Source organism: Mauremys mutica, chromosome 5 (assembly GCF_020497125.1).
Source record: "Mauremys mutica isolate MM-2020 ecotype Southern chromosome 5, ASM2049712v1, whole genome shotgun sequence".
In the NCBI taxonomy this organism is placed as follows: domain Eukaryota; kingdom Metazoa; phylum Chordata; order Testudines; family Geoemydidae; genus Mauremys; species Mauremys mutica.
Window position 1 is genome coordinate 61978404 of NC_059076.1, and position 26210 is coordinate 62004613.

At 41.6% G+C, this 26210-nt stretch overlaps 1 protein-coding gene across 1 annotated transcript in view; it reads right to left on the minus strand.

Moving 5' to 3' along the window:
• LRBA (LPS responsive beige-like anchor protein) overlaps positions 1–26210 on the minus strand; it is a 574974-nt gene that overhangs the window by 504915 nt on the left and 43849 nt on the right. The window contains exons 3-4 of the mRNA XM_045018763.1: positions 2127–2358; positions 1865–1965 (exon numbers count right to left, since the gene is read on the minus strand). Coding sequence (XP_044874698.1) covers positions 1865–1965; positions 2127–2358 — 333 coding nt within the window. The remainder of the gene's footprint in view (positions 1–1864; positions 1966–2126; positions 2359–26210) is intronic.

The window sequence follows — 26210 nt, forward strand, 5'->3', positions numbered from 1 at the left end:
TTCTGGCTTTCAGGAGAAACTTCAAACTGTTTGAGCCTAGAAAACAAAAAATAATAAACTTAAAACTTCATATGAAGCCACTCACTGAAGACTAATCACTGTGCCATCTTAAAAAGGTACACCTCTACCTTGATGTAACGCTGTCTTTGGGAGCCAAAAAAAATCTTACCGCGTTATAGGTGAAACCATGTTATATTGAACTTGCTTTGATCCACCGGAGTGTGCAGCACCGCCCCCCCGGAGCACTGCTTTACCGCGTTATATCCAAATTCGTGTTATATTGGGTGGCGTTATATCGAGGTAGCAGTGTATTTAAAAAATAAATGCTCAAAGCAAATCAAAATGGTTCACACGTGTGCAGAAAATAATGGGTGAACGGAGATCACAGTTTAAGTTGACTGTCTGCAGCACTGTGGCACAGCACAAAAAGTTTGATAACTTGTGCTGCAGATAGTTAAGTTTAAGATTTAGGGAGCTGTCCAATTTCCTAGCAATGCAGTTATGTTTTTCTCCTCTTTCTCTCCTTTGTATTTGTTCTTTAAGAAGAAAAGTAAATGCAAACAAGACAGTCAAGAAATAAAAACATTAACATTACAAAGAGAACCTTAACTCACTCACACTGAACATATGCAATATTTTTAACTACATTCACCTTAAATTTAAACCTTCATGCACAATATTTTCTATGTAAGCAATTTGGAGTTTTGTTTAAAAATTTCAATTTTAATTGAGTATTAGCATAAGTTTTTATATTTAATAGGTATTTGTTTTTACTCAGCAAGAAACCAGATCTGAGAAGCCTTTTCTCTATATTAGGGTGACCAGACATCCCGATAAAATTGGGACCGTCCCGATATTTAGGTATTTGTCCCGCGCCCCGACCGATCTTCGCAAATTTCGCTCCGCCAACAGCACTCTGCTTTTTTTTTTTTTTTTGGGTCCGTTGGCGGACCCCCCCATGTGTACCGATATTTTCTTCCTCTCATCTGGTCACCCTTCTCTATATTGAGCAGATTATTTTAGGGGCCACCAAAGCAGGATTACAAATATTTTTCAAAGACCTTAGAACAATTCTTAAAGCAATTGCTACTTCCATCAAAGTAGCAATTCTGATGTTTAGATTTCACCTGGAGGAGAAAGCACATTTGGTAGCATCAGTATCATATGAGGAAAAAAAGCTAAATTTTGGGAGGGAGGTTGTCAGGGGTGTTCTGTTCTCCTATTCCACTCCAGGTGTAAACAGTAAAAAAATTATACTAGGACTTTTCACTTGGAGTTTGCTTTGGAATCAAGCGGCAAGTGGTATTACAAGATGGCCTTAAATTCAGATCTTTCTACAAATTCCTACTTCACTAACCAAATCAGTTTCTGCAATATTTACTCAAAAGGAAAAAAAAAAAGTGAAAATAGACACTCTTTGGGTTGTGTATGTGGGAGATAGTTTTTAAATCTACCTTTTTAAAATGTGTACTTTTTTTTTTAATCCTCTGCTTTTTTTTTCCCTCCCTTCATTTCATGTAACTGAGTTATAAAAAGAAAAACAGGTACCTACTCCCATCAAATTATTTGCAGGTATATAAAGAAGACAAGTGCGACCTGTTTGTCAGGGGGATACTCAAGGCACTAAGTATCAATATTCCTAGAGCGATCAAACGTAAATCTAATTGGTAACTTACTCACACTTCTACACCATATATTTTATTACTAATATGCAAGACGACATCTATTGATAATACTACTGGGGGGATCCCTACATCTTTGATAGCTTTCACATTTGGTTATTAAAAATGTTTGCAAATAGCCCTTTTTATTTGGAAAGATTAGGAGACAGTATAACCAACATTAAGACAACAAAGTTGTTTACCCATTTTCCTTTTTCTCCTTGGAGTTTGCTGAAGAACAATTTTAGCTCCCGGACCGTCAAATTATAGCTAGCCAGCACTCCCAACATATCAACTAAGAGATCTGAAGGAAAAAATATTAAAATGATATACATGCAGCTCTGTACATAATGACCAAATGCATATTCTTTTATTTTGTCAATAAAAGTGCTGTGTTAAGGTTTTATATAAACACAGTCATATTTAGTTCAAATAAATGTATTCTGTTGCCATCTAAAGTCATACCTGCAATCATATTGTCAGCTTTATCAATTCTCTGTAGCACTTGTTCAACAAGCCCCACTTCTGTGCAGACTTGTAGATTCCGTATACTCTTCTTCAGGATTGCTGTAAACATGCTCCATACCTCAGCCTGGCAAGTGATGTCACATTTATCCAACAAGTCTACCATGCAGATGATACTCTCTCCTTCTTGGATAATAAAGTTCATTTCCAGATCAAAATGTCCCCCTACAAGCTTTAAGGGAAAAAAGGCAAAGCATTAGTAACAATCATTTTCATACATCATTTTACATTTAGGACTAGCTATGCAAGTTCCCAAGGATGTGTGTTGAAACATTTACAGAGGTTGTGGGGCTGGATTTGGATTAGATTAGGGAAGAAAGATTGGATGGTGGCAGACCATGAGTCCAATTGCTACTTCTGTTATGGATTCACTGTGTAGCTTTGATGAAGTCACTTGACCTTTCTGTGTTTCACTTTGCCTGTCTGTAAAAGCACTTCCCAGATAGGTAAGAGAACAGCTGCTGCAAAGAGCTGACCTACCTCACCAAAAAGTGTTGCTCTTTACAAACATTAAGCTGCACTTCATGTATATTAGATGAAAAGTGGATTGAAGTACACCTCTACCCCAATATAATGCTGTCCTTGGGAGCCAAAAAAAAATCTTACCGTGTTATAGGTGAAACCGTGTTATATGGAACTTGCTTTGATCCACCAGAGTACGCAGCCCCCCCCCCCCGCCCCGGAGCGCTGCTTTACCGCGTTATATCCAAATTCATGTTATATCAGGTCACATTATATCGGGGTAGAGGTGCATCAACTGCAATTTTACTTTGTAAGCAAAGATACTATGAGGTTTGGGGGGTTTATTTGTTCATTTTCAAATTATAGCACAAAACAGTTGTATCTGAGTGAATGTTAATGATCATTTAAAAAGTGAAGGAACAGCAGCACTGGTTGGAGCCCAACACTAATGATTATGCCTCCTCCTACAGATCTGCTAATGCACTTAAATCTAGAAAAGCAACACTTCAGAACTTTCTGTCATGGACCTTTCCTGAGCAGAAACTGGTGAGTTTGCCACATTAGGTGGTTTCTGATATGCACAGGCGAACAGCGACAAAGAAATCAAAACTCATCTTCATTTGTGATCTGAACTAGAATTAGAATTTAATTCTCTTGAGGTTAACATACTAACCTATCAGTCTCACCAGGCTACTTCTAGACTTTTCTAGCAAGTTAGATGAATATGAATACAATACTATGACATCTTAGATATAAATTCAAGTTTGTTACATTTCCTTCCATTTACAGAAAGACTTTCTAAAACAAAATAAATAATTTTTTGGTGAATTCCGTTTCTTTAGATCTTTCACGTATTTAGGAAAAAAGTGACATCCACCTTTCTTCCTCCTCCTCCCCTCATCTGCCTTCCTAAGAAAATAACGTCATGATTTCAATTTGGGGGACACATGAGAAAGTCAAATATCTTGATACATTTGTGGAAGGGGAGTGAGTAAATCTCAAGAGTTAGATGTGGATATTTTCAAAACTAACTAAACAAGTGAATTATATTATTTTGACAGGTTTGATCAGTTACTTAGAATGACAGCTTAACAGTATCGAATTAGAAATCCAGTTGATTTCCTTCTTAAAGTTATACTGTGACAGAAGTCACCTCCCAAAAAAACTTATTCTCTCTTGCCTTCCCATAAGCCCCTACAGCTCCATTCACTTGGTCAATTATGTCTAACAGAAGAGAATTGTTGCCCTTAAATATGGTAAGTCAAACACTTAAATCACTGTAGAATATCCAAAAGGTCCTAAATTTTGTTTCCAGGCTGGAAGCAGCACCTTTCAACATTCTGAACATAAAGCAATGATGTCAAATACCATAAGAAATTGAGAAAGCTAGCAAAGGTGATTGAGGCTGTATAAAGAAAGGGAGAGTTTCTGAATGACCATTTTAAAAAGTTATTTATATTTCCCTTTCATTTTCACTTTTCCTGAATCGCAATAATTTAAGTAAATAATTAAAGAAACATCTAACAGAGTATTATCTAGTAAAGTCACAGGACTGGGAGTCAGGAGATACCAATTCTATTCCCAGCTTTGCCACCAACTTGCTCTCATCTTTATCAAGTCACTCAGTTTCCCCCTTCAGTAAAATGAGGTTCACGTCTATCTTAATTCATTCGTGGTTGCCAAGTGCTTGAGATCCTTGGGTGGAATGGGCTAAAGTAGTAACATCACAAAACACACTTAAAACAAAAAAAAAAGTCAGAGAAAAAAGCCTGAAGACAATTGGATCAAAAACAAGGAAGCGACTCTCAAATTACTATTTTACACTGAATGCAAGCATATCACCCACCCTAACAGATGGATTGTGGCCGTCCTCAAAAGGACAGTCTCCCAAATGAAACTTGACTAAGAAATCAAAAAGTAAAAGTAATCCTTGGTGCAAATACAATGGCTATATGATTGCTGTCAGCTAAAAGTCACACCATAGTTTTTAATTTAATTATGTATTTAGTTTAACTAACCAGTCAAGAGCTATCACATCAGAACTGTACAGGTCAACATTTAGTTGCAAATAAGATGACCCCACCTTCACCCTATCATTTCTACTATCAACCCTTCATTTTCGGCTACACACACCATTAACAGTAAAAACCCACCCAGAAAGCTATCAAATTAATTTTCCAATCTAACCAGTAAAAACAAATATTTCAGCAGGTATTACATTAAAAGTATATATCTAGTGCAGTCACTACATTTTAAACATTTCTCCTTTGAGTGTTTTAAGTAATACCTTTTGACAAAAAAAATGACAGGAAAAGCAGTATACACAATGTGGACTATATTTGATATACTCTATGCATGCATACTCATTAGATACACATAAGTACACACACTCTACAGTATGTCATATTAACCCTTTCTAATGGTGATTTGGAACTTATCAACCTTCAAAACACAAATTTGTTTCCAACGACAGGGATCATAATCCAGGCCCATGCACTGGCTAGTTATTATCTGAGCTGCAGTAATGGCTGTGCACAGCAAAATGTAATCTTCCCAAATGTCACAGTAAGTTATGAATATCTGAGCAGCTTAATGCACCTTACTAGCCATGAAGTGTGAGAATGTAATCTTATTACTTTTTTATGGTTGTATTTTTTTGAATAATGTAGCCTTTGAACTGATGTATAGTCTTTCCCTGCACTTTAGCATGATTTGGTCTCCTGTGTCATACAGTACATTTTTCAAAACTCTCCAATTCAACGTATTTTAAGTCTTAGACTGAACTTCATAAACATTCTTTATAGCAACCCACCGGGTGGCATAACATTTTCTTTCTATAGGGTGTAGTATAATGTGTAAGCATACAGCAGTGATTTTAAAGCATAGTGTTCTAAGTATTCTAATACATCTTCACAAATTTTACATTATGTCTTTAACATCTGCCAGTTATATTTACTTTCAGAAAAGAAAGTCATAACATCAATAGCTGGAGCTCTTCAGTAAGCACAAGGAATTTCTGCATTTGATACTTTGAGACTAGGAAGAATATATACACTCTTTAATTCCAACCCAACACAAACAGTCAAGCCTTAAGTATGTTTCTCTCTTTCCTAACCTTTCTAGAAATCAGCAGATTAGGAGTAAACTGTGCATATTAAGGTTTCCCTGTGTTAGCAAAACCTAGAAATGGAGAGACAAACAAATTTAAAGATGGGAATGAAATGACTGCTAGGAATTTTCCATCTGATTTAAGATGGAAGGAGGATTCACAAGATATAGGAAGAGCTGCTGGGGCTTGTTTATTTGGTGCAGCTACTGCCCCTACATATAGAAATTTTCAGACTTAACACATAATTAGGAGGCTGCTTTGAATATAAAGTAGCTACCAAACTCTGCCCTACTGGAAGATTTAAGGATCTGGAATTATAATTACAGGGCAGCTGTATATGCCACTAATGAAAACATTTAAGAATCTTCAGATAAATGGGGAACTACTTTCCATGCACGGTGTAGTAAAAGTAACTAAATTAAGTCTGAGACCACAATTAACTTTTGTTTAGGAACAGTCCAAATCCACAGCAGTGAGAAAGCCACAGAGTTGACCATTTTCACGGTTTTGACTCAAATCACCAGGAACTAAGATTTTACTTGCATAGGAACTTTCTTGCTCTTTGAGATAGTAAAATAATCCTGATGTGTAGGTTAATGCACTTGTCTTGCTCACTTTGACACTAGGAAGACTGAAAGATTACCATCGCAAGCAATCTCTCTTTCCTTCTACATAAAAAGTTCACTTTGAAGCCTATATATTGCTTCATTAATGAATATGTAGAGTACATCCAATAAGCATGCTTGTCCAGTGCACAAAGACATACCCGATACTCACCTCACCATTCCTTTTGAATGGAAATTTTTAAAAGCTATTTAATTTGTGCCAGCAAAACGACACATGCAAGACTATGAACTGCTTGTGTCTTCATAAAGAAAACATGTGTTCTTACCTCACATTAGTTAATATGTTGCAACTAACATGAGGATATTCTATTGAAGAGAAGGCAATTGTAGTTTTAACATGAATTCACAGGTTGAAGTAACATGAGGTAAGAAGACATTTTCTTCCTAGGGAAGATGCAATCTGAATGTGTGGTGAAACTTTGGTACATGCAGATCCAAGTATGTTGGGTTCACTTCAGCCATCAACTTTCAAAATATGACCCTATGTAAATATTTGCTCAAGTTTTTTGGGACTATGGACACCTTTGCGTCTGTACAGTGCATAGCACAAGGAATCCCCAATCCTGTCCAGACCCCTAGATGCTACAGAATAAACATGAAAATCAACTCCTACTACCACCACCACCACCATTCATGCATACATTCACGATGGTCAAGAATATAAGAGGAGCTTGGACAGATGGGTCTGACTTTAGAATGAACTCTGCAGATCAAAGAAAGGTGGGGTAGAGGAAGAGGAAAAAGAAGAAAAAAAAAGTACTGATTGTGACAACTCCCTTTTCCTAACTTCTCCATGGACACCTCCCTATCCCACCCCTCAGAGGATTTTTATAAAGATTCCTTCTCACATTTAATAGGATATATATGTTACAGGAATCTGTCACGAATGCACGTATTGGTATGAAAGAATCACGTTTTCAGATATTACAAGTCAGTGCAGTCATAACAAAAAATACTTATGAGCAAGAAGGGCTTGGGGGTCAAGTCTCACTGAGAATGCCCTGCTGGCAGGCCCCTCGCCCCCAATCACACACACACCCCTCTTCTAATGTGGCAGATCCAGCCAGTGCATTTCCTCTGATGGCAACTGTGTCACAAGTAGAGAGATGATCTCTTAGAGCATTTCTCAAATGGGGATTCCCCATATTCCAGGGGGTCCGCTGATCAACTCCTCCCCATCTCTCCCAGTGCTTCCTGCACGCCAGGGAACAGCTGTTCAGCAGCATGCAGGAGGCATTGGGAGGGAGGGGGAGGTTCAGGGATGGGGCGGAATGAGACAGGGAAGGGGCAGGGCCTTGGGGGGAAGGAGTGGAGTGAGGCCAGGGCCTGGGGCTGAGTAGGGGTCAGCAAAAAAATTTAAACCAAAATGGGGGTCCTCAGGTTGCTAAATCTGGAGAATCGCTATCTTAGAATACATATCTACACTTTGAGCAGGAGCCTTAATTCTCAGCTCAGAGTGTCATACCAGCACTAGTTTGATGGAGCTAGTATGCTAAAAATACAGTGTATACTCCTGAGATTCTGTGCCAAAAAATAACAAATTCTGCACACCATATTTTAAAATTCTGCAAATTATATTTGTCAAATAAATGTAGAGGCTCCAGCATGGCACTGGGGAGGCCACTGGCTGCAGGCTGCACACAGGTGGGAGATCACTGTGCAGCTCCCCCCCCCCCCCCGGGAGACAGCGGTGAGGCTGCACCCAACCCTGACACAGCGCAAGGACCAGACCTGCCCCAGAAACACCCCGGAGCCCTGTCAGGTGTGGGCAGGCAGGCTCAGCAAGGCAGGACCCAACTGTGGAGGGGCTTAATGTGAGTGGATCCAGATGTGGGTTGAGAGGGTCCTGTGTGGGCCAATCTGAGTGCGGGCAGCTCGAGGGGGATCCGGATGCGGGGGGCCGGGGGGGGAGGGGAGGAGATCTGGATGCACAGGGATTAGTTACAGGGTTCTGGGTGCAACGGCAATGGGACTCTGCAGGGGGATCCAGGTGAAGGTAGTTGGGGCTCAGCAGGAGGAATGTCTGCGGGGGGCGGGGTGAACAGAGCTTGGCAGGGGGTTCTGGGTGTGGGGGCTCAGTGGTGGGGTCTAGATGCTGGGGGAGTGAGGCTCAGTCGGATAGGGATCCAGGTGCATCTAGCTGGGACTTGGTATGGATCTGGGTAGCTTGTTGGGGTGGTGCAGGGGGAGTGGGGCTCATTGGGGGGGTTCTGAGTGCAGGGGGATGAGGCTCAGCGAGAGGGTCTGGGTATGACGGGGTCTGGATACATGGGGGTTGGGCAGATGGAGGAGCAGCTCCCTGTACAGTGATCCCTCCCACGGCAGCTAAGGAGCGCTGGGTGCAGGAAGCACGGGGGGGGGGGGAGTTTTTGCAGAGCTTCCCATAGCCAGCAGAGCAATCTGGGGGAGGGGGTCTTACACAGCTCCGGATGCCATGCAGGGGAAGAGGAAGTCCTGTCCTCCCCAGCCCAGCCAGGACTAGCAGCAAAGCCGGGCACAGGTAGGAGCCACCACCCAGGTCTTCCCCAGTCCTGCCTCCTTCCCCACAGTGGTTTACCTCTCTACTGGCTGCCCTGGGTACCTGAAACATACTGTGGGGGTGGGGGAGTCACATGACCATTCTTGTGGCTTCCTTTTGCTTCCCCATCAGAAAGTCATTTTTCTGCAGGGAAACAAAGAAATCTTCAGGGGACATAAATTCTGCATATGTAAAGTGGTGCAGAATTCCCCCACGAGTAAGTGTAGCAACATACATCCTGAATATTGTCTGTCCAAGCCACTAGGTATGTACTCAGGCAGCTAGACAGTGCTGCAACTTGCACCTTCCCAGCTACACTATCTTTAGTGCACTAGCTGGATCAAAACATCTTCTCATTCTGGGTGCCTCAATTGAGTTAAGCTAGCTCAACTGACAATTTAACAATTTTAAAAAAGCATCCTTTTTGCCCATGTAAAAACAGGACCCTAGAGATAAGAATCCTCCTCAAACTGGTGATATGACCTATAACAAGAGAAGAGAATTAAGAAGTAACATCCTACCCCTGTTGGTTCCAGCTCTCTATCCAGGTATCAGTTGTGCCTCATCCACTCTGATCAGGTTAGTTTGTGTTTTAGCAGTGGTTGCACGATTTTTACATGTTGCACATTTTAAAACAGTCCACTACCATGTTTTAAAGCAAAGAGGAACTGACTTTACAGCAAGTTAAAATTCTTTTGGTTTTATATTGACTTATTTTAATATTTGGTTTAGTACTTAGATCTGCATTTACTTATGTATTTATAAATCACAAAGAACGCTCTTCTAGAAAGGGACAATTGAGGCCTTTTATCATCGGGCACAACTCCCACTGAAATTTAATTGGTTCCCAAGGCTAAATCTGACCCAATGAAAAAAAAAGTTTAAAAAATTAAAGTAACTATACATGTTTTTATGTTATCAGTTTGGTATCTTAACAGCATCATTTTACAAGTTGTATTAGTTCAAAGAACAAGATTATAGCAAAGCCCTTATGAAAATAGCACATGAACAAACTAACAGAGTTCAAACTCAGAATACTAAATCATTCCACATCTTTTGATGAATTTTGCTAGGGTGACCAGACATCCTGATAAAATAGGGACTGTCCCAATTTTGAGGAGTTTGTCCCGCGTCCCGACCAGAGTACAGTCAGGATGCTATTTGTCCCGATATTTTGTTTCCTGGTCTTCAGCGGCAATTCGGCGGAGAGTCCTTCAGTCACGGACGGTCTTTGGCAGTATTTCGGCAGCAGGTGCTTCTGTCTTTGGCGGCAGGGTTTATTACCCGCCGCCGAAATGCCACCAAAGACCATCCGCGACTGAAGGGCTCTCTGCCGAATTGCTGCCGAACTCCCAGACAGATGAGTGTTTTTAAAAAAAAAAAAAAAAAAAAAAAAAAGTCCCCCCGCGGCAGTCCCAATATTTTCTCCTTAACATCTGGTCACCCTAAATTTAGCGTTTGTGAAAGGTGCCAGCTTGACAGCATGGCAAATGAAGATTTCTGTTTCAGTTCTGGCAATCATTTAATTCAAAGTTAAAAAATATAAATCTATTGTAGACAAACTCTGTGGGGTAAAAAGTATGGCCACAGATTACTCCCAGGTATTAGGAGAGTTTAGTCCCTCTCCCACAATATTTTGGGCCACAACGACAAGCAAAAATTGCCCAGAATGCACTGTACTAGATAGCAATGTCAGGAGCCGTCATAAATATCTAGGTACTATACACAAAAAAACAACAACTCCAGTGTGCATGCACAGCACAACTGCATGTCAGATTATACAGGTGCAGCACTGAATCTTAGATTCACTCCAGGATTCCACTAGGATGATTCCATCAATTGATTTTATGCAACATAGACAAAGCCTTTTTCCCCATTAAATTATTTTCCTCTGTCATGACTGCACTGCTGTCATCCTCACATCTGAAACTAGGAAAATGAATGAAACTACCAATTGATTTCTCATAAACCAAACAACTTCTGGTCACTGCTAACTTAGACTGCGCTCAGAAACAGTGACCCATGAATAGATATGCTATCCTAGTTTTAAAAAGTTGTATAACATTTTATCTCATGTCTAAATCTAGATAAAATATATGCCCTTTTTCCTCCAAAACCTTTTCCAGTTTCTGTATTAATAGCCTTAAATGCGGCCTTTATTTTAAAAATGAATTTATTTCAGCACATTTTAATCTGAGACACCGTTTAAATATATACAAGTAAGATATGACTCCAGGTTATGGTCTAATAATATGCAAATTTGTGCCTCCATACAGGAGATGAAATTTCGTAAATCCATTACATCAGATTCATATATGTGCATTGAAAGCCACTAAATCATTTAAACCATGATACAGAGAACCTTTTTAAATTTGCATTTATCTACAGTAAATACTGCCATGTTCTTTAATAGCTTGCTAGTGCAATCTTGGAAAACTAGTGATTTATGGTTGTGACATATTTTAAAAATCAGAAATCCGTCATTGTATGACAGCCAGTAGAAAGTCAGTTTAAGTTACATTACTCTGAATTTAAACTCACTAGGATGTGAAAAGCACTATGCCATGTTACTATTTTAGTTACCCTGCTATTTACCTCCCTAGTTTACAGAATTGTATTATCTGTAATATTTCTAAGTTTTACATAATATTTTCATTTCAATTTTTATTATTATTATATATAGATTATTTCAAGGTCTAGGCACCTTGATGTTTTATTAAAACCACTTAATCCCACAAAGACAAATCCAGAAACAAACACCAGCTAACAAATATAAAACAGCCATATCCTTAGAACAGAAGATTGAGGTGTGGTCTGCCCTTAAAAGTTAGGTTGACATAGCTATGTTGGTCAGGAGTCTCAAAAATCCACACCCCTGTCCAACACAGCTATGTTGACAGAAGAATGCTTCCATCTACATAGCTACCAGCATTCAAGGACGTGGTTATCCTACACAAGTGGTTCTCAAATGTTTTTTTTCGTGGACCACTTAAATTGCTGAGGGTCTCGGTGGACCACTTAATGATCTTTCCAAATGTTGTTTGTACCATTAGCTAACTACTGTAAAGTGCATTGGATAAAAGCGCTATATAAAACACACACACTTAATAATAAAAACTTTTTTTGTTCTACAAATAAAAGAAAACTCATATTATAATATCAGCAGTCTTACCTTTCTAATGCGATGGATGCGCCCTCTCTCCCCTTCCACAACTGCCCCATAGGGCTCTCCTGTGGGAGCCAAATCGAAGCCTCCAGCGGCGTGCAAAGGTGTCAGCAGCCCAGAATCCCCATGAGCCCAGGTTCTAGATTTGCAGGTTGTTAAACTCAGTGCCCCAGGTACCAATCCTCAGAAGACTGCCTCTCCTTCCCCATTGGTTTTTCACCCCACAAAACAGCTAAAAGGATGGTTTTTGCAACATGCCACAAAAATAAGTGCACAATCTGCAGTTTCTTTAGTTTCCCCAAACAAAGCATAGCCCCACCCTGGCATGCATTTCACTAACCTAGGGGTTGGCAATCTGCAGCTCCAGAGCTACATGCAGCTCTTTAGCTGCCCCTGGCAATAAGTTAACACCAACTTTTGCATGTTTCTTTTTTTTTTTTTTCCCCCAAGTGGCCCATCTTTATGCTATCAGAATGTGTGCATACAAACATGAACAAAATGAATGAATATTAGAGCTGGAGACTATTTAGCTAGAGAATCAACGTAATATGAGGAAGGCACTTTTTTTTTTTAAAGGACAGATTTATAAAGTTTAAAAAAAAAATTTAATCTTTCCTCTGCAAAACTTAGTAAATATTTTTCTAAGAATTGTCTTATGAAGTTGTGCCCTTAGAACTAAAATTCTTCTAGCTATGGAGTAGCTATACATGATTCCATAATTTTTATACATACAAACACTGACAACACTGTAACTAATATTGAATTATATGTATGCACACATCTGTCCATATAGATAGATGTACTCATACATAGCATATTAATATGTCACATTTGGCTGTGAATTCCAATTTTAGGCTAAGACAACTCATAAAATGTTTTTATTTAAGGTAAACATATTCCTACAAGTCTCTCAGTGCATCTTGCCTCTATGTCTGTCTTCTAGATCGTAAGCTCTTTGGGACGTAGTATTATGGATTTCTGTGTATTGTACAGCACCAATTACATTATCCACGCTTAAAAAGTAAATAAGTAAAAAATAGTAACTGTAAAGCAGCTCCTCTTCTAATACATTGCTAATGAGAACTTCAGTAATCCATTTCTCCACTGTGACTCCCTGTCTTTCATTTTCATCCCATCAAAACAGTTAAATCTTAATTTTACTTAAGCTTAAAAAGTTAGATCTTGAAATAATGTTGCCACTGGTTTCTTTTGATGAGTTGCCAGATTTTTTTTTATCTCTGTTCTTCATGATCCTACACCCCTCTCTGTAAAGCCAAAACAGCACTGACTAGAGACTAGTTTAGGTAGATGTAGTTTAGATTTTCTCAAGCAACTCTACCAATGGAGTTGTAATTCCTGTACTGAGTCTCTCTACGAGGGAGGGGCATTTCTCAGTTGTGCCACATTGTGTGGTAGTTACCGCATCTGCTCTAACCCCTCAGACAGAGACCAACACCTACAAAATCTCCACCAAGCATTCTCAAAACTACAATACCCTCACGAGGAAATAAGGAAACAGATCAGCAGAGCCAGACGTGTACCCAGAAGCCTCCTACTGCTAGACAAATCCAAGAAAGAAACCAACAGGACTCCACTGGCCATCACATACAGTCCCCAGCTAAAACCCCTCCAACGCATCATCAGGGATCTACAACCCATCCTGGACAATGATCCCACACTTTCACAGGTCTTGGGTGGCAGGCCAGTCCTCGCTCACAGACAACCTGCCAACCTGAAGCATATTCTCACCAGCAACTGCACACCGCACCATAGTAACTCTAGCTCAGGAACCAATCCATGCAACAAACCTCGATGCCAACTCTGCCCACATATCTATACCAGCGACACCATCACAGGACCTAATCAGATCAGCCACACCATCACCGGTTCATTCACTTGCACGTCCACCAATGTAATATACGCCATCATATGCCAGCAATGCTCCTCTGCTATGTACAGCGGCGAAACTGGACAGTCTCTACAGAAAAGGATAAATGGACACAAATCAGATATTAGGAATGGCAATATACAAAAACCTGTAGGAGAACACTTCAAGATCTGCTATGGTGTGGCCAGGGAGATTGAAGTGGCCATTCTGCAGCAAAAAAACTTCAGGACCAGACTTCAAAGAGAAACTGCTGAGCTTCAGTTCATCTGCAAATTTGACACCATCAGCTCAGGATTAAACAAAGACTGTGAATGGCTTGCCAACTACAAAACCAGTTTCTCCTCCCTTGGTTTTCACACCTCGGCTGCTAGAAGAGGGCCTCATCCTCCCTGATTGAACTAACCTCGTTATCTCTAGCCTGCTTCTTGCTTGCATATATATATATATATATATATACACACATACCTGCCCCTGGAGATTTCCACTACATGCATCCGACGAAGTGGGTATTTACCCACGAAAGCTCATGCTCCAAAACGTCTGTTAGTCTATAAGGTGCCACAGGACTCTTTGCTGCTTTTACAGATCCAGACTAACACGGCTACCCCTCTGATACTTGACAATATGTAATATGCACTGATGGGAATTATAAGGAAACCAAACTCACTTATAAACTGATCCGGTCTCAGAATACAAAAATTCCTGAATCACAATGTACATTATGAAAAATGCAATTTTACTCTATTCTCGTGCCAACAACAGACAAGAGAGCTATTCTTCAGTCTGCCCCCTTATGTCCAACTAAAATGTTTCTATCAGATTCTTTAAAATCAGGAAACCAACAACTGTTAGACTAGAGGGGTTTGAAATAAAAGCCTGACATAAGCAAACAATTAGCTAGCAAAATGGTCATTTTCTGTATCTGTAATTACCACTAAAATAGACTTCTGGGCTTCTAACAGAAGTACAATGAAGAACAAGACAGCAGAGATCAGGTTAATTAACTGATCTGAACAGACTGCAGATCTCCGCAGCCAAAAGCAGCATCTGCTGAGGCTTGACCATTTTTTGAAGCTTTATGCAACTTAATCAGCAGGTTTAATTCCAAAACTCAGACACAAACCCAGATAATCCTGGAAATAATGTGTTTCCCAATACTGCAAGCTATTTTATTTTATTTATCTATATTTGCAAAGAAAAAGCTTGTTCTGGAATGACAACCAGCACTAGAATTTAGAAGGCTGTTCTAACATTACTCGCTTGCTTTCTCACTCGAATCAAAATGAAACATAGTCCCCTAGATGAAGCTACAATAGATACCCTGAAGAAGGCTGTAGCCAAACATAAAATGGTAATATGCAAGGTGGTGTTTCTTAGAATATGCTTTTCTTCTGAAAAGTGAGATTAACAGATGACGATGAATCTTTCTCCTCATCCACCCTTTCACTGAAATATCTGGCCCTAAAAAAGCCTGCTAGAATTGAACACTAAGAAGGTATCATCTTAAAAGGGAGAGGATAATGCCACCAAAACAAAAAGAAGAAAGGACCATCTCCTTAGGCCTGGTCTACACTAGGACTTTAATTCGAATTTAGCAGCGTTAATTCGAACTAACCGCTCAACCGTCCACACCAGGAAGCCATTTAATTCGAACTAGAGGGCTCTTTAGTTCGAATTTGGTACTCCACCCCGACAGGTGGAGTAACGCTAACTTCGACATGGCTAGCTCGAATTAGGCTAGGTGTGGATGCAAATCGAACTTAGTAGCTCCGGGAGCTATCCCACAGTGCACCACTCTGTTGACGCTCTGGACAGCAGTCCGAGCTTCGATGCTCTGAGCAGCCACACAGGAAATGACCCAGGAAAATTTGAATTCATTTTCCTGTCTGGGCACTTTGAATCTGACGTCCTGGCTGGACATCGGGACGAGCTCCGCAGCACCTGCAACGATGCAGAGCTCTCCAGCAGAGGAGTTCATGTTATCTGTGAATAGAAAGAGGGACCCAGCATAGACTGACTGGGAACTCTTCGATCTGATCAGTGTGTGGGGCGAGGAGTCTGTGCTTTCGGAGCTGCGCTCCAAAACAGGGAATGCGAAGACCTACGAGAAGGTCTCCAAAGCCATGAGAGACAGAGGATACAGGCGGGATGCAACGCAGCGCCGCGTGAAAATCAAGGACCCCAGACAAGGCTACCAAAAAATCAAAGCGGCAAACGGACGCTACGGAGCCTGCCACCACTGCCCCACCAGTGACCGTGGACTCTGACGATGGGACAGTGTCGACGGCCAGTTCCTCGGTGATGTTCGCGGACGGGGAAGATGAGGAAGGGTTTGTGGAGGACGAGGCAGGCGAGAGCGCTTACAACGCTGGTTTCCCTGACAGCCAGGATCTATTCATCACCGTCACGGAGATCCCCCAACAACCCTCCCCGGCCATTAACCCGGACCCTGAATCAGGGGAAGGAGCAGTCGGTAAGTGCTTTAACCATGTTAACTTTTATTCTTAATATAACAGGAATCTTAACTGTGTGAAAAGGAGGTCTCTCTAGATATGGGGATAGAACAGAAATCATCCTTGGAGATATCCACGAAGCTCTCCTTGCGTTAATCGAAAAGCATCAGCAGGAGGTTCCTGGGGAGAGCTGCCTTATTGGGTGCTCCGTGGTAGCACAGTTTTCCACGCAAGGCTTTCATGAGGTACTCAGGGAGCACTGCCTCCCCGAGCACGGCTGCATCGGGCCCTGGTTAGTGCTAGCTTTCACGCAGCATGCGCTCTCTATCTCCTTCAGTGACCCTCCTCAGGGTGATCTCGCTCGGAGACTCCTGCATCTAATTAGGGTAATTACTGTAATTTTACGCCTGGTCCAAAGTATTTTTAAAAAAATCTACGGACAGACGGCATAGCACAGACTCAGCACGCAGCTGCGTGACGAGCGTAACGGAAAGCCAAAGAATATAATGGACGCTCATGGAGGGAGGGGGGAATGAGGACGCAAGGTATCCCACAGTTCCTGCTGTCTCCGAAAAGTATATGCATTCTTGGATGAGCTCCAAATGCTTCTAGGGTCAAACACAGTGTCTGCGGTGGGTCAGGGCATAGTTCGGCAATTTGCGCACACACCCCACCCACCACCAGAAGTGAAAACAATCCTCTGTTGACTCTTTTACATGTCACCCTATCTTTACTGAATGCTGCAGATAGACGCGATGGTGCAGCACTCAACACCAACATCCTTGCTCCCCCCACGCTATGGATGGCTGATGGTACAAAAAGATGGAAATCCGTCATCATCATCAGCCTATTGGCACATGGGGCAGTGCAAAAGGGCTGGTAACCATGCCGTCCTCATCATTGCAACAGGGGGCTGAGCTCCATCAGCCCCCACCCTTCATTGTAAATAAAAGATTCAATTGCCCCTGGACTAGCAGAGGGATGATGGGCTCCTTCATCCACACTCCTTAATGTCCTGCCTGGACTATCATTGCAGCTGGAGGCTTCCTTCCACTCATTTCTCACAAACAAGTCACTGTGTCTTATTCCTGCATTCTTTATTACTTCATCACACAAGTGGGGGGACAATGGTATGGTAGCCCAGGAAGGCTGGGGTAAGAACGGAATGAACAGGTGGTGTTGTTGCAGGAGCACCCCCTGTGAATAGCATACAGCTCATAATTTATGCAGGATCGGACACAGAGCAGCTGTGCTCTCTGGTTCTATGATACAGTGGTTCTCTAGTACACTTGCCCATAATCTAGGCAGGACTGATTCTATTTTTAGATACCAAAAAGGAGGGATTGACTCAGGGAGTCATTCCCAATTTTTGCTTTTGTGCCCCTGGCTGCTCGGCCAGGGGCACTTATGACAGCACCAAATGGGGCAGTGCAAAAGGACAGGTAACCATGCCCATCTTATTACCATCTTATTACCAATTTATGGTATGGTAGATGGTACAATATGGCTGGTAACCATCTCTGCTGTCATGCAAAAGCAAAAGCATGCTGCTGTGTAGCGCTGCTGACCCGCCTCTGTCAGCGGCATCTAGTACACATACGGTGACATACACAAAAGGCAAAACAGTGTCCATGGTTGCCACGCTATGGCGTATGCCAGGGCAATTCTGGGAAAACGGGCTTGAAATGATTGTCTGCCGTTGCTTTCCTGGAGAAAGGAATGACTGGCGACATTTACCCAGAATCCACCGTGAAAATGATTTCTGCCCCAGCAGGCACAGGGGTCTCAACCCAGAATTCACAGAGACAGCCTAGACTCAGTTAATTGTTCGCAAAAATGTATCTTTGCAAGGAATTCACTCCGTTTCCCATCTCACAGCTTCCACTGTCTCCAGACCTGACACAGCATCCCCCTCGCAGAGGCTGGCGAAGATTAGGCGGCGAAAGAAAAAGACAAGGGACAAGATGTTCGAGGAACGTATGGGCTGCTACCTAGCAGAGGCGGACCAGCAGAGCCAGTGGAGGGAGACCGTCTCTCTGTGCCAGCGCTCACACAGCGAACGGGAGGAGAGGTGGCGTGAGGAAGACAAGCAGGCGACTGAAACAATGCTTGGACTAGTGAGGGAGCAAACAGACACGCTCAGGCGCCTTGTGGATGTTCTGCAGGACCGCAGGAGGACAGAGACACCCTGCAGTGTATCTGCAACCGCACTCCCCCGCCACAAAGTCCCATACCCCCCTCACCGAAAATAATCAGGAGGGGCGGCCGGGGACGTGAATACTATCACTGCACCACAGCACAGTGCTCAAGTACCCAAAAGCTCTCATACCCTACAGTTGCCGAAGTCCTTCACTTCCAGACTCACAGTAGTCCCAATCCCAGTCCCATCCCTTAACTGTCTACTTAATTAATAAAAATGCTTTGCTGTTAATTACTGTTTCCGTTATGTTTTTTCAAAGAAGACTGTTTGAATGGGGGCGTGGGGAAGGGGGTGGTTAATTGCATAGGACAGTCACCTTTCCCAGGGTACAGACACGGGGGCAGGATCAGCAGCGGGTCACATACACGGTGCAGTCAGTAGGCACCCTGGTCGGTTTTTGGAGGTGGTTTCCAGGATCTGTGTGGGCGGGGGAGATGTGACTTTGCAGCGGGGGAGGGCGGTTACAGATCTTATACAGCGGTCCTTGTCCTGGACCGCTGAGTCACGCAGCTGAGGAATCTGTATCCGTCCTCCTCCACCACAAGGTCACATATCCGCCCGCACACAGAATTCCATAAAGAGGGATGGCAGGCTCCGTTGAAAGAAGCATTCCGGCACTGCGGACCGCTCTAGGAGCAGGAGCCTGTCATTCCTTGAGTTTAGAGGCGGTCTTTACATCACCGCACACCCTACCCAGCACAGTCTGCGTCCCAGTTTCAACCCTTTCACGAAAAGTCATGAATAAAGAAACCTTTGTTAAGTAATAATGGGACATGTATTTTATTTTTACACGTGTGCTGGAAGTGGGGGTAACGGGGTGAACGGGGTATGTAACCGAAGAGGAGAGTCAACAGTAACTGGGTAAAGAAACAGGGGCAGGTTCAGCTTCTCTGTAAAGAAACTGAACAGTTGCAGGTCACGCTGCTCGCTGCTCGCTGGTATTTGAAGAGTTCCTTGTCGCTGTCCCAGGCGCCTGTATAGGGCTTCATGAGCAAGTGCATTAGCGGGCAGGCTGGGTCCCCGAGGATGACTATAGGCATCTGCACATCCACAACAGTTATTTCGTGGTCCGGGAAGAAACTACCTTCCTGCAGGCGTCTGAGCAGCCCACAGTTCCTGAAAACACACGCATCATGAACCTTGCCCGGCCACCCGACGTTGATGTTTGTAAAACGTCCCCTATGGTCCCCCAGTGCTTGCAGCACCATTGAAAAGTAGCCCAATTTCTCAGCAGCTGACTGTGGAAGAGGTGGACGATAAAGGGCAAGGAGGAGAAAACGGCGATGATCGCAGCGGGCTCCGTGCTTGCAGTGCTGTGGCGTCCGCGCTGTCACTGACCAGAAAAGTGCACGAACAGATTGCCCGCAGGCGCTTTCAAGGAGGGAGGGAGGGAGGTTGTGATTGATGGTTCAATGACGACACTTACCCAAAACCACCCTCGACACATTTCTCCCCCCAGCAGGCATTGGGGGCTCTACCCAGCATTCCAATGGGCAGCGGGGACTGCGGGAACTGTGGGATAGCTTCCCACAGTGCACCGCTTCCAAAGTCGACGCTGGCCCCGTGAATGTGGACTCAGAAATTCGAATTAGTGTATTTAGTATGGATACACAAATTCGACTTCATAAGGTCGAATCCACAAATTCGAACTAAGTTGATTCGAAATAGTCTTGTAGTGTAGACAAGGCCTTAGTAATAAATTTAGACTCTGATGTCATTCTTTGATTTAGATAGGAAGTTCTTTTTAAAATTTTGTGCAGAAGTTGCATGCCTACAAAATGTCTTTCATTTCTCTGAGCATTCAGGCAACTTTACATTTAATCCATCCTGGTGAAATTCTACACTTTTATTTACTGATAGCACAAGGAATGTCAATTTCAAAGAAGAAAAATCACTCCATCTTATATCATCTATAACAAGCAAGACATCAGGACTCAAAGTGTAGCTGCATTGTGAAAAATAGCTAAAAATGGCAGTGGATTTTGATATTTATCATATTAATGTATCAACTCAGAGCAAATATGCTTAGTTTACAAGTAAAGCAATGTTTCATTCAACTGCCCATCCCAAAAATTCAACCAGTGATATAACAGCCACACTAGGTTCTTTCCTTTTCCAAGCCAAATTTGGAACTGAGTGCATTATCATCTTTGCAAATCCCTAATGCTTTCAAATTAGGCTCTTGGCAACATCATCATCTTCAACTGGTTTCCACATAGGTAACTGCTTGCTTACAACCCTTTGACCGCACTCCTGCCCCTGTTCTTTTATTAGTTGTCCCCCGCAATTAGTGGGTTTCTGAGGTCCTGTAGATCCTCCCCTTAGGCTGAGGGGAGGACCCGTTAGCATGGGGCGGGCTTCTGCCCGCCCCGCTTCCCGGAAACCCAATAGACACAAGGGGAACAGACTGAGTAAGATGCCACTGATGCTAGCCTCAGTAGAGCAACATTTTAAGGGAAGAGTTGAAGAAAAATCTAGAATTACCAACACTAAAATGAGGTATGACAAAGTGGTCTAATGCTGAGAATGACACAAATAGTGTCATCATTAGATCATTGCATATAGTGGAGTATCTTGAGGTTCATAAATATTAGTTTCTAAAGAAAAACAGTACAAAAAACATTTTTTATTTTAGACCTGGTCTACCAATATATTTACATCCACACTAGGGTGATTAAAGTGGTACAATTTGTGCGTGTAGACAAGGCCTTACTTGATTTATTTTTATTTTACCAATTAAGATCCAAAAATCTAGATGCATTATATTTTGCAAATTTCTGTAAAAGGCACGTACAAAAAGAGCTAAATTAATGACTGATTTTTCAGTTCACTGGCAGCATAAAAAAAATCTGATTTGGGCTGAACATTCCTAAGTTTGTGAAAAATTTAAGCATATTAAAAAAAATCTGTTTAAGGTATTTTTAAAGAGCTAGCTTCATAGAACAGGAAGAGGGATGGTTGTGGCAGCAGCACCACCTCCCTTATAGCCATTAGCCCAGTGCTTACTGCATACACCTGGGACATGAGACCCAGCTTCCATTTCCCCCACTACCTGATGTGGGCACAGGATTTGAACTTAGGTCTCCCTCATTGCAGGAAAGCATCTTAATCCACTGGACTATGGAATATTCTGGTGTGGGTCTCAATCTCTGTTGAAGCTACTGAATTGTGTATAAATATTTTAATAGTCATTGGAGCAGGAACTGGAATGTGTATGAACCACATCTCACTCTCTGTGACCAAATGATTATTCATTGTCATTCATACTCAGATTCCAAGGCCAGAAGGGACCATTGTGCTCATCTACTCTGACCATCTGTGCAACACAGATCGTAGAACTTCCCTCAAAATAATTCCTAAATTAACAGAACGTAAACAGAAGAGACAGCAGAATATTCCAGTCTAGTGAACAGGGCACTCTTCTGCAATGCAGGATACTCAAGTTCAAATCCCATCTCCAAATGGGAGATGGCAGAGGGGGAATTGAACCAGGTCTACCACATTCCAGTGCTCTAACCACTCGGCTAAAGATTACAAGAAGGGTGGCAGCGGCACCACCTCTTCCTCCCTCCATTTTGTGAATGGTGCCTAAGTTGCGAAAAAACATTTTGGTTTAAACTATTTGGTGAATTTGCATCAAATTTGCAAATAGTTTTGGGTCAACTAAAGCTGCATTTATGGCGAATAAACTACTAATCAGAAAAATGTCATCCTGCTCTTTGGACAAATCCTGTAGTTTATTCACATTCTTTCACATTGCAAAATAACCCAACTTTAAAAAAAGCACTCTGCCCTCCCCAAGAAAAGAGTGTCATTTTTCCAATCCCCCAAATCTTGGGGAAAACAGATGACTTAACTTTCAAGTTGTATTTTACCTTGCTAAAAGAAGAATTTTAGGATTATTTATTTATCAACTTTGTTCCTTCATTTCACTATCCTGTTCATGTAGTTAAAAAAGCCTGCCATTTCTACAAGATATTTAGTTAGTTCAATCCTAACTTAGGTGGGATAAGCTACATGGAAAGAAAAGGGACAGAAAGAGGGCCAAGGGGCTAAGGACAGGGGAGGAGAGAATAAGGGCAGGTGTGGAGTAACGTAACGTGACAAGACTAAGGGAGGAGGGGGTTGGCACAAAACAGCCAATCAGCACAGAGCAGAGAAAGTCCAGTAAAAACTGTAGAAAATTCACTGAATAATGGTCATGGAAACAATTTCAGACTGTCCCGTAAAAAACACTTAAATATTGCTCCCACTTAGAACATCTCAAGTTGCATCTATATAGCCTCATGTCTACCAACAGTGCATACTCCAAACAGTCAGAAAATATTCTCACCCAGGCTTCAGGTTTTAAACCAGAGATCGGTAACCTTTGACACGCGGCCCACCAGGGTAAGCACCCTGGTGGGCCAGACCGGTTTGTTTACTGGCCACGTCCACAGGTTTGGCTGATCGCGGATCCCATTGGCCGCCGTTCACCGCTCCAAGCCAATGGGGGCGGCGGGAAGCGGCGGCCAGCACATCCCTCGGCCCGCGCTGCTTCCTGCCACCCCCATTGGCCTGGAGCGGTGAACCACGGCCAGTGGGAGCCGCGATTGGCTGAACCTGCGGACACGGCAGGTAAACAAACCAGCCCGGCCCACCAGGGTGCTTACCCTGGCAGCCTGCAGGTTGCCGATCCCTGTTTTAAACAGTCTTCACAGGCAGGCTACTTTTTTGTAAGAAGACAGTAATTCATTACAAAGGTTAACAGTTTTGAAACTAATAGTTGAGTTTTCCTAGAATATTAATTTGCTGTTTCTAGGAAGGAGAAAAAAAAACTTGCTTCACAAGAAGCCTAATGGAGGGAATGTTTTCTTCATAAACTCAGTTTAGTATTACTGTTCAACTTATGTTATAAGTATTAAGTGGTTACAGTAGAACCTCAGAATTATGCACACCAGAGTTACAAACTGCCCGGTCAACCACACACCACATTTGGAACTCGAAATAGTATTCTGGCTAGTCACAAAACACTGGACATTAAACATGAGCATTGCTTTAGTTAATAAATATTTATTGTTTCTTCCACTAACCCACCTTCTGTAGAGCTTGTTAATTTGTTCACAGAGAACCAGGGTAGACTTGATTTAAATCAAATTGATGTAAATGATTATTTAAATCACTAGTCAGGAAGACTCGATTTAATCATGGATTTCTACATAAAAATGCATTCTTGTTGGTTGTTACCAACCTGAAGATCCTGCATGTTCAGACACGTTCCTTTCATCATCATCAAGGCAGCTTCCTCCTGAGAACGAACACTTCTCATGAGGTTGTTTCATTTGGGCAACCAGCCCTTGCATTTCTTTATTGCACTGTTTGCATTTTGCACGCATGCATGTATTACCCACAAGTAGAGGAACTTCATTAAAATATTCCCAAACTGGGTCTCTTTTATGGCCTGCTGCCATTATAGGTTTTCCCTTCTAGTGAGAGAATGGTAAGGTAGAGCTCAAATCAATGAAGGCTACACTCAGAAAGACCAAGATTTCTGGAATATACTGCCCAAACAGCTTCACTTTTGTTTCTACTGCCTGTCCCTCCCTGCTCACATTTATCTCCAGACTTCTTCTCCTTGTCCAGATCTATTCCGCCCCCTCCAATCTTCTATTTGTTGAACTTTTTGAAACTTTGCACTTTTAGAGAGAGGTAAGGGATTGACTCTGTGTACACAGATTTGCAGAGGGACAATAGGGTTGAGGTCTGTCATTTCTCACCTCTATACAGTATTTATTTTAAAACATTTTTGCTGTCAACAAGCATGTTATCTCTGGAGAGACAGTTTCAGTTTGAGAATTGCAAAACTAAGCATCTCTGATGGTATCTTCTAGACTGAGCACTGAGTCCCATTGGATAGATAGAAAGATTAACCTAAATCTGTACAGAAGCCCCTGGAACTCCATAAAATTGGGTCCCTAATCCATGAACTATTGGAACTCATTTACAAAACTTTTCTTAAACATTACATGAATATATTGTCTCATACTATAAAATTAGAATTTATAATCCCTATTCCATTATGAGATATCTTTGAGCTATAATGTATCTTAATTAAAACTATCTTTTCTCAAAAAGCATTTTATCAAAAAAATCTGATTTAAATAAAAACAAATCTGATTTTTTTTTTATTTAAAAAAAAAATCATTGATTTTTATCCCTCCTGCAGAGAACTATCAGGCTGAGCCCATAGACATTTGTGAGCAGAACAAAACAACATGATCAATACCAGAACCATTTTCTAAGGAGGAAAATTTTGATGTTGAAGTAGGCACAGCAGAGGAGCTGCTTGAGGCAAATAGCAATAAAGGAAAAGAAAACAGCAAAAGGCAAAGATCAGACTAAATAAAATAACTTGTCTTACACCTAATATGGAATATTTATTTTTCATTTTAAGGTCAGAAATGTTACGTGGCCATTTACCATCTTGGTCAATCAGTATCAGGTCATTTGAATGACATACATAAGTCTTTCCTAAAAGTAGCAAAGGTAGCATATAATTGGAGCCTGTCCTTAAAGCACACGCCAAAATAGCATATTAATTTATATATTCTATATCAGCACACAATACTATGAGTATATATCATTTTAAATAATCCAAAGCAATACACCGGCACTCTCAGTCATAATAGGATTGTATACATCTTTAGATTCTTATAACAGGTCTACCCATACACAAAATCACAACTGATGAGCACCATCTTATGGGCATTTGAGGTAACAGATTCTGAAGGCCAAGAGACTATTACTGTAAATCTCTAATATTCAAATGTGTGAAAGATAACCACGCAGAGTTTTCTCCACCTCTCCCCAAACACATCCAAATGAAGTGATACATGAACTATGGTAAGAAAAATATAGTTTAAATGTTTAAAGATACTTATATTTGAAAATATTGCACTTTATCTGAAGCTTAATCTTAAACTGCTCCTATTGCTAATCTGTGAATATATTTGATATGCCTAACACTTTGGCATCCAGGTTAAGAAACATTGTCCTAGTCAGTGAAGCCAGATTTTTAAAGGTATTCAGGCACCTAAAGATTAAGAGAGGTGCTTAATCAGATATTCACAAGTGCCTAAGCACCTATCTGCATCTTCAGGCACCTAAATACCTTTAAAAATCTGGCCCTACGTGAATTAGAATTTTATTACGTGAGAATGAAGGGCAAAAATAATGTGTGTTGAAGCACATCATGAGGACAGCAACATTGATATAATTGTTAATATTACATTTTAGCATCCATTTAAGGAGGTTTACAATAAAGTTGAACAAGGCACATACACAGAAAAATCATTCTAAACTAGTTTTTAAATGTTACTATTTATTTTCCTTTACGATTCAGTGAAGGACAGTCAACCATAATGTGTTTCAATACTGAATGAAACCATAGTGACTGCTCTTTTAGGTTAGCTCCCTTAAGAGCTGGCAGGCTACAAATGTTACTTTCCTTAAGGCGGTAGTATGGGCTATACTAGTTTGAGTACTTGATACCCGACAATACAATTATTCTCTCACCTGAAATTTTACCCAGTAAGAGCAATACCTCAGAGAGAACCTCTGCGT